Raw genomic sequence first — 14,743 nt, forward strand, 5'->3', positions numbered from 1 at the left:
GGAGGCCGACTCCGCCCCCGCCCCGCGAATGCCGGGAATTGTGGTCCCAGTGGGACGCGAGTTATGAGGTGGCCCAAGGGCCCGCGAGGCATGCTGGGACCGCTAGCCCTTCCGGGGCGCCTCAGGATTTCGGGTCCCGGCACCCTGGGCGGATGCCCGAAGACTCCGCCTTCCCAAGAGCCCCTGCGGCGGGGTGCGAAGATGGCGGCGGCGGCGGCCCGGCACCCCTAAAGCGGCGGCAATGGAGCCTCCCCCGTCGCCGGGGCCGGAGCGGCTCTTTGATTCGCACCGGTAAGAGCCCCGGCGGGAAGAGACCGGCTCCCGCGTCCACTTGGCCTTCGGCACCCGATCACCCCGCCTCTCGCCCCCAGGCTCCCGGGTGACGGCTTCCTGCTTCTCGCGCTGCTGCTCTACGCTCCAGTCGGGTTTTGCCTCCTCGTCCTGCGCGTCTTTCTTGGGATCCACGTCTTCCTGGTCAGCTGCGCGCTACCAGACAGCGTCCTTCGCAGGTTCCGACCCGGGCGCTCGGGGAGGGTCGGGGCTGGGCCTGGCCGGAGGCCGCGCGGTCACCACTGCCTGCGTTCCCAGGTTCGTGGTGCGGACCATGTGTGCAGTGCTGGGGCTCGTGGCCCGGCAGGAGGACTCCGGACTCCGAGATCACCGCGTCAGGGTCCTCATTTCCAACCACGTGACACCTTTCGACCACAACATAGTCAACCTGCTCACCAGCTGTAGCACCGTGAGTTAGGGACGAAGCCGAGAGTGCCATGGGGCGGTTCCCTGGGGCCCAGCTCAAGGCTCCCCTCTCCGTGTCCGGGTTTCCTTTGGGAACCACAAGATACTGACCCTTACCTCTGACCCCGCTTTTCTACCCATTTGTCAGTTTTTCTCATTTCCCAACATTCTTCTCTTCTTGCTTTCTCTCCTTCCCATTCCCAGCCTCTACTCAATAGTCCCCCCAGCTTTGTGTGCTGGTCTCGGGGCTTCATGGAGATGGATGGGCGGGGGGAGTTGGTGGAGTCACTCAAGAGATTCTGTGCTTCAACGAGGCTTCCCCCCACCCCTCTGCTGCTATTCCCCGAGGAAGAGGCCACCAATGGCCGGGAGGGGCTCCTGCGCTTCAGGTGGGTGAGCACAGGTATCTGTCTCCAACTGTGTAGGTGGTCAGGCCCGGGAGCCCTTGGGTTTTCACAGCCTTTTTCAGCCCTACCCCCTCCCTTCCTAGTTCATTTACTTTCTGTCCACTTTTAGTTCTTTCCCCTGAATCCCTTTATTCCCCATATTTCTACTTGTACAGTTTGACAGTTACCCGTTTTTAAGTCGGGTATGAGCTGCTGACTGGGTTGGCTGGAATCCCATCCTACTATCTCTTCCCTCTTCTAGTTCCTGGCCATTTTCTATCCAGGATGTGGTACAGCCTCTTACCCTGCGAGTCCAGAGACCCCTAGTTTCTGTGGTGAGTGTGTTCAACAGGGAAGCTCTGGGTTTGGAGTGGAAGTTTCCCACTCCTGGCCCTGGCTTAGACCTCACTCATGCCCTCCCCTCAGACGGTGTCAGATGCCTCCTGGGTCTCAGAACTGCTGTGGTCACTTTTCGTCCCTTTCACGGTGTATCAAGTAAGGTATTAACTGTCCTCGCTTTTTGGTGGCTGGGAGAAACTCGTCTCAAGGTCAAGGAAGTAGCTGCCTCTGCCCTGTCCATTTGCAGATATTTTAATATCAAGGTCCTACCACAGAGGCAATATAAAGTATTTACTATCTCCGCTATCCTCACCACCACTGTTCCAAGAAAAGAGGTATCAGAGTGGAGAGTGGGTGCCCCCAACATGGTCCTGGGTTGTTTTTTGCAGGTGGCTTCGTCCTGTTCATCGACAGCTGGGGGAGGGGAGTGAGGAGTTCTCCCTCCGTGTACAACAGGTGGTAGGGGACACAGGCAGGGTGGAGGTGGGTTCTTTCCTTATGGGGAAGGAGAGGAAGGCTTAAGAAACTTCCAATCTTCCAATTCTCCCTAGCTGGTGGCCAAAGAGTTGGGCCAGACAGGGACACAACTCACTCCAGCAGACAAAGCAGAGCACATGAAGCGACAGAGACACCCCAGATTGCGCCCCCAGTCAGGTGTGTGGTCTCTGGACACAAAGCTTTTTAGCTTTTTTTCAGCCTGTTGTGATTTGTTCCTTATGCCTGTACTAGTCAGCCTCTCCCTCTTCCTAGTTCTCCACTCACCTTATTTCGGATTTCTTTTTTGCAGCCCAGTCTTCTTTCCCTCCCTCCCCTGGCCCTTCTCCTGATGTGCAGTTGGCAACTCTGGCTCAGAGAGTGAAGGAGGTTTTACCCCACGTGCCACTGGGTGTCATCCAGAGAGACCTGGGTATGAGAAAGGGTAGACTCATGTAAGGAGACAGGCATAGAGAGGGAAAGTGGGTGGTGAAGGGAGAAGGTGAACAGGGAAACAGACTCTCCTGTCCTCTCTTCCCTACTGCCCAGCCAGGACTGGCTGTGTAGACTTGACTATCACTAATCTGCTTGAGGGAGCTGAAACTTTCATGCCTGAAGACATCACTGAGAGGACCCAGGCCCTTCCCACAGCCTCCACCCCCAAGGTGAGACCCAGGAAATGGGCAGGTCCAAGACTTGGGGTGGGATGGGACAGTCTGCATATCCCCTGTCCCTGACGTCTGTTTTTTTGATCCTGAGACCCTAGCACAGTGCCTCTCTTGCAAAGTAGGCATTCGATGCGTGTTTAATGATGATGACTTCGCAAGCCCTCTGACATTGTGATCACCTCAGTTCCCCAGCTCTGGCCCGGCGACACCTCAGCCCACAGCCCTAACATTTGCCAAGTCCTCCTGGGCCCGGCAGGAGAGTCTACAGGAGCGCAAGCAGGCGCTGTATGAATACGCAAGAAGGTGAGGGGCTTAGAGAACAGCGGGTAGGAAGGGGCAGATTGTATATGGCAAAACCCATACAATGTCTTCTCCTTATGTCCCACAGGAGATTCACAGAGAGGCAGGCCCAGGAGGCTGACTGAGTACAGGATGGCACCCAGAGCCGCAGGACGGAGACTGGGGGCAGCCCTCACCCAACTCACAACAGGCCGGATGGGTGGGTGGTAAAAAGGGAGGGATGGGGCTCCCCCCAGTATCACATTAAATTCAGGGTTTTCACTCAAGGTCTCTGTTGCCTCTCTGGGTCTCAAAAGCCCCATAGCAAGTTCCTTTTCCCTTGGTTGTAGGGATCAGGGATGAGGGCCTCCTTGTGGGTTTGTGGGGGTGGTCAGAATGGAACTGTCTGCAATCACCTCCTCATGTCAAGAGATGCGTGATATTAAGGAAACGTAACTGAGCTGAAGGCCCAGAAGCAACTGGACCCTAGCTTGGGTGTTAAGCCCAGGTATGTGAGGAAAAAGCTGCAAAACTGCAAGTCCCAGGATGCCTTTCACTAATGAGCACAATACACAAAGTCTGCAGAGTTCACACATGCTCAGTGTGGTGGCTTGAGCCTATTTTCCATAGGCCGCTGACCAGATTAAATAAGGTGGAGCACATGGCCCCACCCCAAAACAGTCTTTAGGACTGTTGAGGCACACCCCAGGGTGGAGCCGGAATTTACCTTTGTACTTCACAGCAGGTCAGGGTTATTGGTGACTTGCTGTGTGGGTCTGGAACTGGCTGCCATCCTGACACGTCTCAGAGCTGCAAGCAGGTTTGAATCCAGGATCCTGTGGCCCTGCTCCCTGATTCCTACCCCCCTCCTCCTCCGATTCTTCATTCTTTTCCCTTGGGGACCTTCCCACAGATTACCATGTCTCATAGAATTCCTGCTGCCCCTGAGGACCCCTGTGTTAGTCAAAGGATTTTTACTATCTGACTACAGGGTAATAGTCCACTTTTGATAGTCCCTTACTTGGAGACTCAACTCTCCACTGTTTCCTGGCAGGCAAGAAATACTGGGAAGGATGGACCCCGCTGCATTATCACTTGAGGGTACAGGTTAGGGATCAGGGCTGAGGTGGGCAGATGGTGTCAGTCACCAAATACGAAGCCTTGATGTCTGCCCTGCCTTCTGTAGGTCCTGCTAGACAGCCACCATGGCCTCTCAGGTTCTCGGGCTGGAAGAAGAGACTGGCCCAAACCCTGGAGAGTCTGAACTGGCTGTGAACCCCTTTGACGGGCTCCCCTTCTCTTCCCGCTACTACGAGCTGCTTGAGCAGCGCCGATCCTTGCCTATCTGGGCTGCTCGCTTTATCTTCTTGGAGCAGTTGGAGAGTAGCCCCAGTGGAGTGGTGCTGGTGTCTGGAGAGCCTGGCTCTGGCAAGAGCACCCAGGTTGGGGAAGATTCTGGGAGTGGACAAACGGAGGGGCTAGGGAACTGGCTCTTCCTGGGACAAGGGGGGAAGGGGGGCGGGGCGGAGCTGTGTGGAGTAATAAGGGAGGTGGGTAAAAGGAGACAGGCTGGCCCCAGGGTAGCTGGTGAAGGACCAGGGGACTCCCCAAATAAGGAGAGATTAAACTGGCCACAGCTCCCCCAGCACTTTTGACTGGAGTTCTATATCTCGCTGACTGGTTGTCCTTCCCTACCCTTACCGCAGATCCCACAGTGGTGTGCAGAGTTTGTGCTGGCCAGGGGTTTCCAGAAGGGCCGGGTAACTGTGACTCAGCCCTACCCTCTGGCAGCCCTGAGCTTGGCCCTGCAAGTTGCTGATGAAATGGACCTGACCCTGGGTCATGAGGTTGGATACAGCATCCCTCAAGAGGACTGCACTGGGCCTGACACCCTGCTCAGGTGTGGCCCCCTGCAGGCCTGACCCAGATCTCCTTCCCCTCATCCAGTAGAAACAAGCCCAGTCTTCTGATATCTCACCATTCCCTCCCTCAGCCTAGCTCACCCTTTAAATCATGCATGATGCAACTGCTGAATTCAGCCCTTTAACCCCAGCCAGGGACCTCAGACATTCAACCTCACCCTCATCATGAAAGTCTCACTTTCCTAACTGGAGTACAGCTTGTGAACAGTGTCACCAGTGGGGTTGTGGGTCACAGGTAAAGGTCCATGGGCTCAGGAAGTCAGTCACAGGGTCTTTACTATCAGAATCTAGGCCCCCTGGGGAGAAGCTCCTCTGGACTTCTGGGGCTGGTCAGTGTCTACACTGACTCCTCTGCCCACTGCCAATGTCAACAGGTTCTGCTGGGACAGGCTGCTTCTGCAGGAGGTGGCCTCGACCCGGGGCACTGGAGCGTGGGGTGTGCTGGTGCTGGATGAGGCTCAGGAGCGGTCAGTGGCCTCAGATTTGCTCCAGGGGCTCCTGCGAGATGCCAGGCTGGGAAACCTTCCCGGGGACCCCAGAGTGGTTGTAGTTACTGACCCAGCCCTCGAACCTAAGCTCCAGGCCTTCTGGGGCAATCCTCCTATTGTACATGTACTTGGAGAGACTGGCAGGTGTCCCACTCCCGTCTACAGGGACACTGTCCCTACTGATAGAGTGGAAGCTGCCTGCCAAGCTGTGCTTGAATTGTGTCGGAAGGAGGCTCCAGGAGATGTGCTAGTGTACCTGCCCAGTGAGGAGGTAAAAAATGGGATGCAAAAGGAGGTACTCATGTCTCATGTCTGTCCCTTCCTGTCCCAGGGGGAATGTGAGCAATGCTTGTTAGGAACATTGGAGTTCTAGTACTTACTCTCCATTGAAGTCCTGAGGAAAAACTCTGGGGTTTCAGGGTAAAAAGGTCTACCACCCTCTTTTTGATTCCATACAATGCAGGGATTTGTGGTTCAGTGAGCTCCTGAAATTATAACACCCCAACTTTATATGAGTATGTGCATTTTTTCAGAGTGAAGGACCATAGTGTTTCATCAGTTTTTCAAAGGGGTCTGTGACCCACAAAGGTGAGAACTACCCTAATACCCCGCCCCTTTCCTCAGGAAATTTCCCTGTGCTGTGAGTCCTTGTCCAGGGATGGGGGCTCCTTGGAGGACCAAGGGCCTCCACCACGGGTGCTGCCCCTTCACCCAGGCTGTGGACAAGCTGTTCAGGCTGTGTATGAGGACGTAGAATCGGGTGCCCGAAAGGTTGTGGTCACTCACTGGCTGGCCGACTTCTCCTTCTCTCTCCCTTCCATCCGACATGTCATTGACTCAGGACTGGAGCTTCGAAGTGTAAGTGAAAGAGAGGTGAGGGGACGCGGGGGCTAAAGATAGAAATAGCCCTCTCTCATTTGTCTTGGCCTTGGTTGGGGGGCGGTGACAGGTTTACAATCCTCAGATCCGAGCAGAATCCCAAGTGTTGAGACCAATCAGCAAGTGTCAGGCAGAGGCAAGACGACTGCGGGCAACAGGGATCCTACCAGGTAAGAGCCTTTGCCCTCAATGAGATCAAACACGAAAAGAGTCACCAACCCATGAGCCCTGAGAAATCTACAGTGGTCTTCTTTCCCAGGTCTTTCTCCCCTCAGGATCCTGCCTCTGCCTGTATCCTAAGTCCTTCCTAGAACTAGAGGCTCCCCCGCTGCCCAAACCCAGGGTGTGTGAGGAGAATCTGAGCCCCCTGATATTACTACTAAAGAGGAGACAGATTGTAGAGCCAGGAGAGTGTCACTTCCTGGACCGGCCTGGTGAGCACCCCTCCTGCCCAAGTCCTGTTGTCCAGGCTCTGAGACCCCCTGCCCTGTAAGCCTTGTTCCCTCTCCAGCTCCAGAAGCACTAATGCAGGCCCTGGAAGATTTAGACTATCTGGCAGCCCTGGATGATAATGGGGACCTGTCAGACCTGGGAGTCATCCTATCAGAATTTCCCCTGGCCCCTGATCTGGCCAAAGCCCTGCTGGCCTCGTGCGAGTTTGACTGTGTGGATGAGATGCTCACCCTGGCCGCCATGCTCACTGGTATAAATCGCTTCTCTCTCTGGCTCTTATGGCCACTTCAGCCTTCCCTTTGGTGTTCCGGTGCTCCTAAAGCTAGCCCATTCCCCTTTGCTGTAGCCCCCAGCGCTCACAGTGCCTAAGGAACTAGGCTTTATCACTTATCCCTCTCCGATCTCTTTGTTGGTTCTTGCCCCTCAACATGCTTAAATCTCTCCTACCTGTTATTACTAAAACTGCACCCCTCTTCCTCAGCCCTACACTCCCCTTCGGCTATACAGAATAATCTCTATCCTGTTCAGTCTAGGGTATTCCTTGCCCACTGCATTCCAACTTCAGGCCCACCACAACACTGACACAGCCTTCAGCTCACCAGTGGCCTCCTAGAGACCTAATCCAATGAACACTTTTGAGCCCCTGTTCATGACTTTCTTTTGACACTTGAGAACACCAACCATTCCCACCTTAAAATTGCCCCCTCCCTAAGCCTCTGTGACCCACTCCTTGTGGTTTTCACCCTACCCCTCTGGCCACTCCCTAGTCTCTTACTTGAGCTCTTCCTCCTCTGCTTCATCCTCTGCTCCTCCACTGTTAAGTTGGACCTCAGGGTTCTGTCCTTGCCCCTTTTGTCTTCCCATTCCCTGAACTCTCTGAGCAAGTTCATTCACACCCATGGTCTGAAATGCCACAATATCATTCTTCTGAATCTTGGATTTATATATCTAACTCCTGATGGACGTTTCTATCAGAATTGTCCATAATACTTCAACCCAGAACTGAACTCAAGCACTTTTGTTGTCGTTGTTTTTGAGCCTGAGTACTTTTTTTAAAAACTAAAATTTATTTTACTTATTTATTTATTGGCTGTGTCAGGTCTTCGTTGCTGTGCGCGGGCTTCGTTGTGGTGTGCGGGCTTCTCATTGCGGTGGCTTCTCTCGTTGCGGAGCATGGGCTCTAGGCACGCGGGCTTCAGTAGTTGTGGCGTACGGGCTCAGTAGTTGTGGCACGCGGGCTCTAGAGCACAGGCTTAGTAGCTGTGGCGCACGGGCTTAGCTGCTCCGCGGCAATGTGGGATCTTCCCAGACCAGGGCTTGAACCCATGTCCCCTGCATTGGCAGGCAGATTCTTAACCACTGCACCACCAGGGAAGCCCAAGCCTGAGCACTTTTTTAAACTACCCCCTCACCACCACCACCACCACCACCGCAAAATCATACAATCATCTCTGCAGCTCCACTATCATCATTCTAGACTAACCTTTCTCCAGGTTTTTTCATTTTTATTTTTCACTTTTCCTAATTTTTAAAAAATTTACCTGTTCGTCTCCATACTCACAGTCAGTGCCAGTGTTACTTCATCACTACTCAGCTGGATTCCTTTAGTAGCCTCCTAACCATGTGAACTTCTTCCAAACACGTGGACTCTTAAAAACTCTTCTTCATCAGCTATTCTCTACCTTCCAAGCAGAATGTAAACTCATTTGCACAGCACATCCAGCCTCTCTTAACCTAGCCCATACCTACCTCTCCGGCTTAATCTCCTGCCACCCTGCCACACATGCCATTCCCTCCACTCATATACTAGGTGCTTGCAGTTCTCCAAACATGCTATTCCCATGGTCTAGAATACTCCCTCTGCCCCTTCTCCACTGAACTAATTCCTACTCAAACTTCAAATACTGGCCTGCACACCTATTGGGCTTATCAAGTTTGCTTACTTGTTGATCTCTCCCAAGCTTCTTGAGGGCAGAGACTGTTTTTCATTTATTTATTGTAAATGTCTAATAAACTGCATAGTCTCTAGAAGTCTTTTGAATAAAGTTCCCAAAGTGACACTTCTACCTCTTCAGTGCACTGCTGTCCTTTCTCATTCCCCAAAATGAACTTCCTCTCTTCTGCCTCCAGCTGCCCCTGGGTTTACTCGTCCTCCACTCTGTGCAGAAGAAGCTGCCCTGCGTCGGGCACTAGAACACGTGGATGGTGATCACAGCTCTCTGATCCAGGTGTATGAAGCCTTTATACAGAGTGAGTGGTCCAATCTGCATCCTCTTACAGAATCCAGATTTTCCAAAGAGAGGAAGTGGTGTGCAACCAGCTGACAGATCTCTATTCCCAGGAAAAGGAAGCCCTTTGGCCAAGGGTTGGGTTCTTTTGGGGGTCTCAAGGGCTTTAGCTATAGCTGGTCCCTTTCTATTCCTAGGTGGAGCAGACAAGGCTTGGTGCCAGGCTCGGGGTCTAAACTGGGCAGCATTGTGCCAAGCCCATAAACTTCGGGGAGAACTCCTAGAACTCATGCAACGGATTGAACTTCCCTTGTCTCAACCAGCCTTTGGCTCTGAGCAGAATCGCAGAGACCTTCAGAAAGCACTGGTGTCAGGATACTTCCTTAAGGTTAGGGGAAAGAGTTGGGGTGAGGGTCATAAAAGGAGCAGAAAGTAGAGGAAGCAAAGATTGGTGTATGTCACCTCTGAAATTGGGGTCCAGGTGGCCCTACAAAGGATTCTTTAGAACCAGGAGAAACTTTTCCTTTGAGGTTTTGGATACAAGGGGCTATGGAGATGCCATACAGTATGGTAGTATGGTAGGGCTATAACACCTAGAGGTATGCTTTACTTTTAATACTCTCACCACCCTTGCTAATAATTCTTTCTCAACCCCCTTTTCTTCTTCTACTGACTGACACTTCACTCTCACTTATTCCTTCAATATCTTTGTCTTTCAACGAGGTGGCCCGAGACACAGATGGAACTGGAAATTACCTGCTCCTAACCCATAAGCATGTGGCCCAGCTCTCCCCATACTGCTGCTACCGAAGCCGCAGGGCTCCTGCCAGACCCCCGCCCTGGGTGCTTTACCACAGTTTCTCCATTTCCAAAGACAACTGCCTTTCCATTGTTTCTGAGATTCAACCACAGATGTGAGTTCCCTGACAACCCTCTTACACTGCCCATTCCTCTTCCTGGGGCCAAAATTAAAGCTAGGGATTTAGAGACCCTAAGAAGAGGAGGGGGTCTTAGTGGTTTGTGGTAACATATGGCTTGAGGAGACCGGGTTTGTGGAAAGGGTAGTAAGAAGTTTAACAACATGCATTATAAAAGAGGATACAGAAATCATCTAATTATGACTGTCTCTGTCAGGCTGGTGGAATTGGCCCCTCCATACTTCCTGAGTAACTTGCCCCCTAGTGAGAGCAGAGACTTCCTGAACCAGCTGAGGGAAGAAATGGCAGATTCTTCAACAGGGAGTGAATCTCCCTCCACCCAAGAGCTTGGAGATGCCTGTGTCCTGCAGTGACCTGCCTGCGGAGTGAAGCTGGGCTCATCTCATCACATTAGATCTTCCCTCAGGCTAGCACCTAGGCAACCAGCCAGATTTAGAAGCCCAAAGTTAAGGGTCAAATACTGGAACCTGCGTCCCAAGAAATGGTGGGCTGGGAGTGGAGCGAGTTGGGTAAGCCACAGTCTAAACAGAGTAGGACCCTTTCCTTAGCTTTCTTCTATTTATTGGAGAGGAACTAACATGCCTTGCATATCCCCAACTTATGCCAAACCCATCCTTGTGTTCCCTTTTGGTCTATAAAAGTTCTTTTTATATGGTGTCAAATTTGAGTTTGGTTCTGCGGCAGCATTTGCAATATCCATGAGTTAGAGATGAGTTAGTACGAAAGAATCAGAGTCAACTCCAACAGTGATATCCTCTTGCCTGGTTCCCACCTCTGGTCAAGACTTGTACAATGACTAACCTAGCTGTCACTAACATGGAACATGAGTAGTTTGACTACAGTTGGCCTCTAACCCTGCCTAAAGCTTACCTCCCTCTATCACACTGCTCTTGCCTCCAGGGGAGAAAGAAAGGGGGTGCTATAAGAATCAGAAAAAGTCTTCCCTTTTGTTCTCATACAACTTAAATCCTGCTTCTTCTTAAACCTCAAGGCTACTGCAGCCATACCCAAACTCTTAGCTTTCCATCAACAAGCTTCCCAGCAGCCCCTGGCCCACTCACAAGTTTTTCTAACAACTTCAGGGACATCATGCTTTTCTCTTCCCAGCTGGGTACTATGTTCCCTTTTCTCCCTTTGGACTATTAATTTTGATATCCTCAATCATCTTGCACATTGTAAATGTATTTATAGAAATTGATGGAAAGGAACATTTAATCCTTAGAACTTTGCTTTTCTCCTCAGAGTTTCCTCCCTTGGAGATTCTGTCTGTTCTCATCATTCCATCTATTTCCTACCTCTATGTGGATGTCTACTGACCTCCCCCAAAAGGCATTTTTCCAGAATTTATTCTCTCTAGGTCTAGCATTTAGTTTTGCCTGCAGAGTTAATCTTGGTTCTGTCTTCCCAATTTCCCTTTCATCATCCACAACACGATTAATTTCTTGATCCTTTACATTTCCAACCTGGGAATTATCTTTGATTATTTTTAGGCCTATCACTTCCTAATTGTTTGCCAAATTCTGCTCACCCTAACTCCATTGGGCCCATTAACTTTGTCCATTGCTTCCTCCTCTTCCCTCTCTGTCCCCGAGGGACACCAGAGCCAGATTAGTGTTCCCAGATTTTCTCTTCCATCGAGTGTGTAAGTATCTGTCTCGCCTGCCACCCACTTGTGAGGCTCAAGTGAGAGGACATAGTCAGCAGGTTAAACACACAGACAACATGGGGCTCAAAGTCCTTAGCGATTATTTTACAGTTGAAGGATGAGACGCCCAGCGTAGATAACACTCTGGTTCCTGTCGCGGTCAGTCAGACTCGCTTTCCAGCACCTCCTCCATTACTCCTCTGTCGTTGACGTCTTCCTTCCTTCCTTCACACCTTTGCTACAGACCCAGCCCGTGCGGGCTGCAGCCTCCTGATTCCAGCCGGGCCTGTAAACCTACTCCAGCCACACAGAACCCCAGCTCCAACACACCCACGGAAGAATCCGGAGTCCCTCAAGAGAGCAGCCATTGGCCAGCCCGCCCCCCTCCCCGCACCTCATTGGCTATCATACTGCAGGTCCCGCCCCCCCAGCGCCTCGGGTTCCAGCCGCGGTGCAACAGTCTAATAAGTGAAAAATGGCGGGAAAGGTCACGATTAAGCGCGCAGGGCAACAGCGCAACGCTGGCCTGGGAGCCGGCAGTGGCCGAGGAGCCCTCGACGATAGCCTCAAGGCCACCTCCTCCTCACACGCTCCACTGCTACGGAACCACGGGGTGGGCGGCCGTGCGCTCCAAGGCCCCGGGCCCGGGGCTCCACGCGGCGCCTCGGTCCGGAAAAGAGCGCTCGGCCGGTCGGGCAGGCGTCGCTCACACCACTGAGGCGAGCCCGGACACGGAAGCCACCTTGTTGTCCTCGGCCCAGGGCTGCAGGTTCTGCAGCGCGAAGAGCGACGAGTTGTGCAGGCAGAGCGGGTCCGGGGGCAGCGGCGGCCGTAGCGGCCGCGGTAGTGCGTCCTGCTGGAGGTGCAGAAGCAGTCGGCCCGCACGGTGCCGCTCTGCCTCGCGCTCCTCGGCCGTCTGGCGCCTGGGCGGGCGGAGACGCGGGGTCAGCGAGGCCGGCCCTCGCCCGCCCCACGCCTCACCGCCACTTGGCCCGGCCCGGTCCCTCGCCCGCCCCGCGCCTCACCGCCACTTGGTGCGCCGGTTCTGGAACCACGTCTTGACCTGCGCGTCGGTCATGCGCAGGGCCTTGGCCAGCGCCGCCCTCTCGGCCGAGGCCAGGTACTTCTGGCGCAGGAAGCGCCGCTCCAGCTCCAGCACCTGCGAGCGGGAGAAGGATGTGCGCGGCTTCTTCCGCTTTGGGGGGGTCCGGTTTTGGTAGGGGTGACCTATACGGCGCGTCCCGGAGAAGGGCGAGAGCGCCGCTACGGGGAGGAAGAAAGAGCAAGGCAGGGTTTTCGGGGAGGCCCGAGGTGTCACTGAGAAGAGAGCGCGGCTGCCGATGCTGCAGAGCTCCCGCGCCCGGTCCCTACGGTGCCCCAAGCTCGACCCCGCACTAGTAGAGGCTTCTAGACAAGAAAAGGCCTCGGAAATGGCCCTCCCACTTGGGTGAGGGAGAGACGTACCCCGTAACTTCACCCTGCCCTTCCCGCGGTGTGGACAGTGAACTGCAGAGGAGGGCGCGGGCATCGACGGCAGCTACCTCCCCAGCGCCTCTCAGCAGCGGGACCAAGAGATACAAATTGAGGGAGGATCCCCTGGGATTAGGGGCGGAGGGTACGAAAGGGGACCTTGAGTTGGAGCAGAAGGATCAAAGATGAGGAAACCGGGTCAGTGTGGGGCATGACGCTGGAGGGATCGGGCAACCTCACCAGTGAGCCGGTCCTTGGCATAGCGGCGGCCGCTGTCCATCCAAGGGAAGGTGAGTCCCGCTAGGCCCCCGGCGCCGCCCAAACCCGAGGGTCCAGGAACAGCAGGCGCGCCTCCCGCGGGCGGCTGCACTGGCAGCGGGCGGTGCGCCGGGACGCGGATCACGCCGCCCGGGCCCACACCAGAGCTGCCTGGTAGCGGGGCCAGCGAGCCCGCGGGACCGTAGCTTGAGGCTCCGTGAAATCCACCCGAGAACGCCGCACTCTCCCCATGGCCCTGGCCCGCTCGACCCGGGCCTAGGCCGCTCCCGGGGGGTTCCGGGCAGCTCAGGATCTGATCGATTCCGAAGCTGATTGGCTCGTGGTGCGGGAGGTTGTGCGAGGCCAGCACCGCCGGCTCCATGGGTCCGGGTCAAGGAGGACCGCAGGAGGCTTGGCAGTTGGGGAGGGCGCCCCAAACAGCTCTGGGAGCCCAGCAGCGGAGCGTTTGGGGCGGTGGCCTCAGGGGCCTGCGGGGCTGGCCGTGGAGAGGCGCCGGGGCCCCCAGGACATCTTCATCCCTGTGTACGGGGAGTAACCGCGCCCGTGCCGGCCTCTGCCGGGCGTCGGCTCAGGGACTCGCATCCCGGGGGAGCGCGACCGACTGGGGCCCCAGGAGCGCCCTTGCTGACTCTGAAGAGCAGATAGACGCTGGACTGCCAGGGCCTCTGCCCGAGTCCGGGGTGGAGAGGGTTGGCCGGCTCGGGCTGGGGCAGTGACTGACAGATCAGCCTCGGGTGGGCAGTGGGGGCTGGGGGTAGGGCAGGGGCGGGGCCGGGCCTGTTAAAGGGGAAGAGACGCCTGTTTGCTCTGAGCGCGGGGAAGACTGGCCGGCGGGAATGGTGGGGGTGTTGGAGGGGGGAAGGTGGCGAGGATATTATGAACTTGCACGGGAGGGGCCGGTGCTTGGGCCGCTGCTCGCTGAGTCAGCCGAGATGCGCAAGGCAACTCCATCCTCGCTGGCCTCCGCCTTTGGGGTTTCCTCGGCCTCACCGGCTTCCTTGCAGGTGCCTCCTCCCACAGCCCCCACTCTTCGCCTCCCGATGGGTCCTGCCTGACGACTCCCGAATTCGTTGTGGCCCCCGCCTAAATGCTCTCGAAGACCAAATCTCGTTGTGGCTTTCTGGCTGCGATGGGAAGCGGCTGGGGAACGGCGCTGGCGAGCTGGAGGCCCAGGAAGAGGACAGGTGTGGGAAGGCGGTGGCAGGGCGTCCGGTGGGCTAGGGCGGGGAACAACTACTCTGGGCCAGTGATCCTGGTGCTCCTCCCGGCCTCTCCCGTAGGGGCCCTAGCTGCATTCGGGAGCGCCCGTAATGGGTGCCCAGTGTTTCTTAGAATTTCGATTTTCTGAAATCGGTGTAAAGCGGACCCGTGACTCCACCCGAGCCAACTCAGGTCGGTGGGGACTTGGAGCTGGCGTTCTGCCCCCGACAGGGAACCACCAACGCGGGATTCTGCCCCTCCACTCTGCGCCCAGGAAGTCTATTCTCACACACTCCCGCCCACCCCCGCAAAGGCGGGAGGACGAAATCGCCACAGGCGACACTTGGGACCTCACAGAAG

General features: G+C 55.1%; 3 protein-coding genes across 13 annotated transcripts; 2 read left to right on the forward strand and 1 right to left on the reverse strand.

The window, feature by feature from the left end:
- Positions 1-93: 93 nt before the first annotated feature.
- On the forward strand, positions 94-3,168 carry AUP1 (AUP1 lipid droplet regulating VLDL assembly factor). 6 transcript variants are annotated; one of them, XR_014234847.1, is made up of 12 exons: positions 94-291; positions 372-509; positions 589-739; positions 940-1,124; positions 1,384-1,456; positions 1,548-1,621; positions 1,850-1,916; positions 2,012-2,114; positions 2,248-2,367; positions 2,484-2,599; positions 2,694-2,905; positions 2,991-3,168. XR_014234847.1 is itself a non-coding variant. In XM_082356994.1 (12 exons), the coding sequence occupies exons 1-12, from the start codon at positions 242-244 to the stop codon at positions 3,025-3,027; spliced, it is 1,233 nt and encodes a 410-aa protein (XP_082213120.1). In that variant the 5' UTR covers positions 94-241; the 3' UTR covers positions 3,028-3,168. The 6 variants fall into 6 exon arrangements, 2 of the variants coding, with proteins under 2 accessions (XP_082213120.1, XP_082213121.1); XM_082356994.1 differs by having other exon boundaries at positions 2,787-2,905; XR_014234848.1 differs by lacking the exon at positions 2,991-3,168 and having other exon boundaries at positions 2,248-2,389; positions 2,787-2,905.
- Positions 3,169-3,301: 133 nt separating this feature from the next.
- Positions 3,302-10,451, forward strand: DQX1 (DEAQ-box RNA dependent ATPase 1). 6 transcript variants are annotated; one of them, XM_082356976.1, is made up of 11 exons: positions 3,302-4,323; positions 4,588-4,781; positions 5,178-5,562; positions 5,916-6,149; positions 6,241-6,340; positions 6,446-6,604; positions 6,682-6,873; positions 8,754-8,873; positions 9,049-9,239; positions 9,575-9,765; positions 9,986-10,451. In XM_082356976.1, exons 1-11 carry the CDS (start codon positions 4,087-4,089, stop codon positions 10,140-10,142), a joined length of 2,160 nt encoding a protein of 719 aa, XP_082213102.1. In that variant the 5' UTR covers positions 3,302-4,086; the 3' UTR covers positions 10,143-10,451. The 6 variants fall into 6 exon arrangements, with proteins under 6 accessions (XP_082213102.1, XP_082213103.1, XP_082213106.1 ...); XM_082356977.1 differs by having other exon boundaries at positions 6,256-6,340; XM_082356980.1 differs by lacking the exon at positions 9,575-9,765.
- A 1,582-nt stretch (positions 10,452-12,033) lies between these two features.
- Positions 12,034-13,888, reverse strand: TLX2 (T cell leukemia homeobox 2). Its single transcript, XM_082357005.1, has 3 exons — positions 13,145-13,888; positions 12,460-12,697; positions 12,034-12,357 (listed from the first exon to the last, which is right to left on the reverse strand). The coding sequence occupies exons 1-3, from the start codon at positions 13,542-13,544 to the stop codon at positions 12,141-12,143; spliced, it is 855 nt and encodes a 284-aa protein (XP_082213131.1). The 5' UTR covers positions 13,545-13,888; the 3' UTR covers positions 12,034-12,140.
- Positions 13,889-14,743: the final 855 nt, after the last annotated feature.

Source organism: Balaenoptera borealis (assembly GCF_965194805.1).
Source record: "Balaenoptera borealis genome assembly, chromosome: 15".
Taxonomy (NCBI): Eukaryota; Metazoa; Chordata; class Mammalia; order Artiodactyla; family Balaenopteridae; genus Balaenoptera; species Balaenoptera borealis.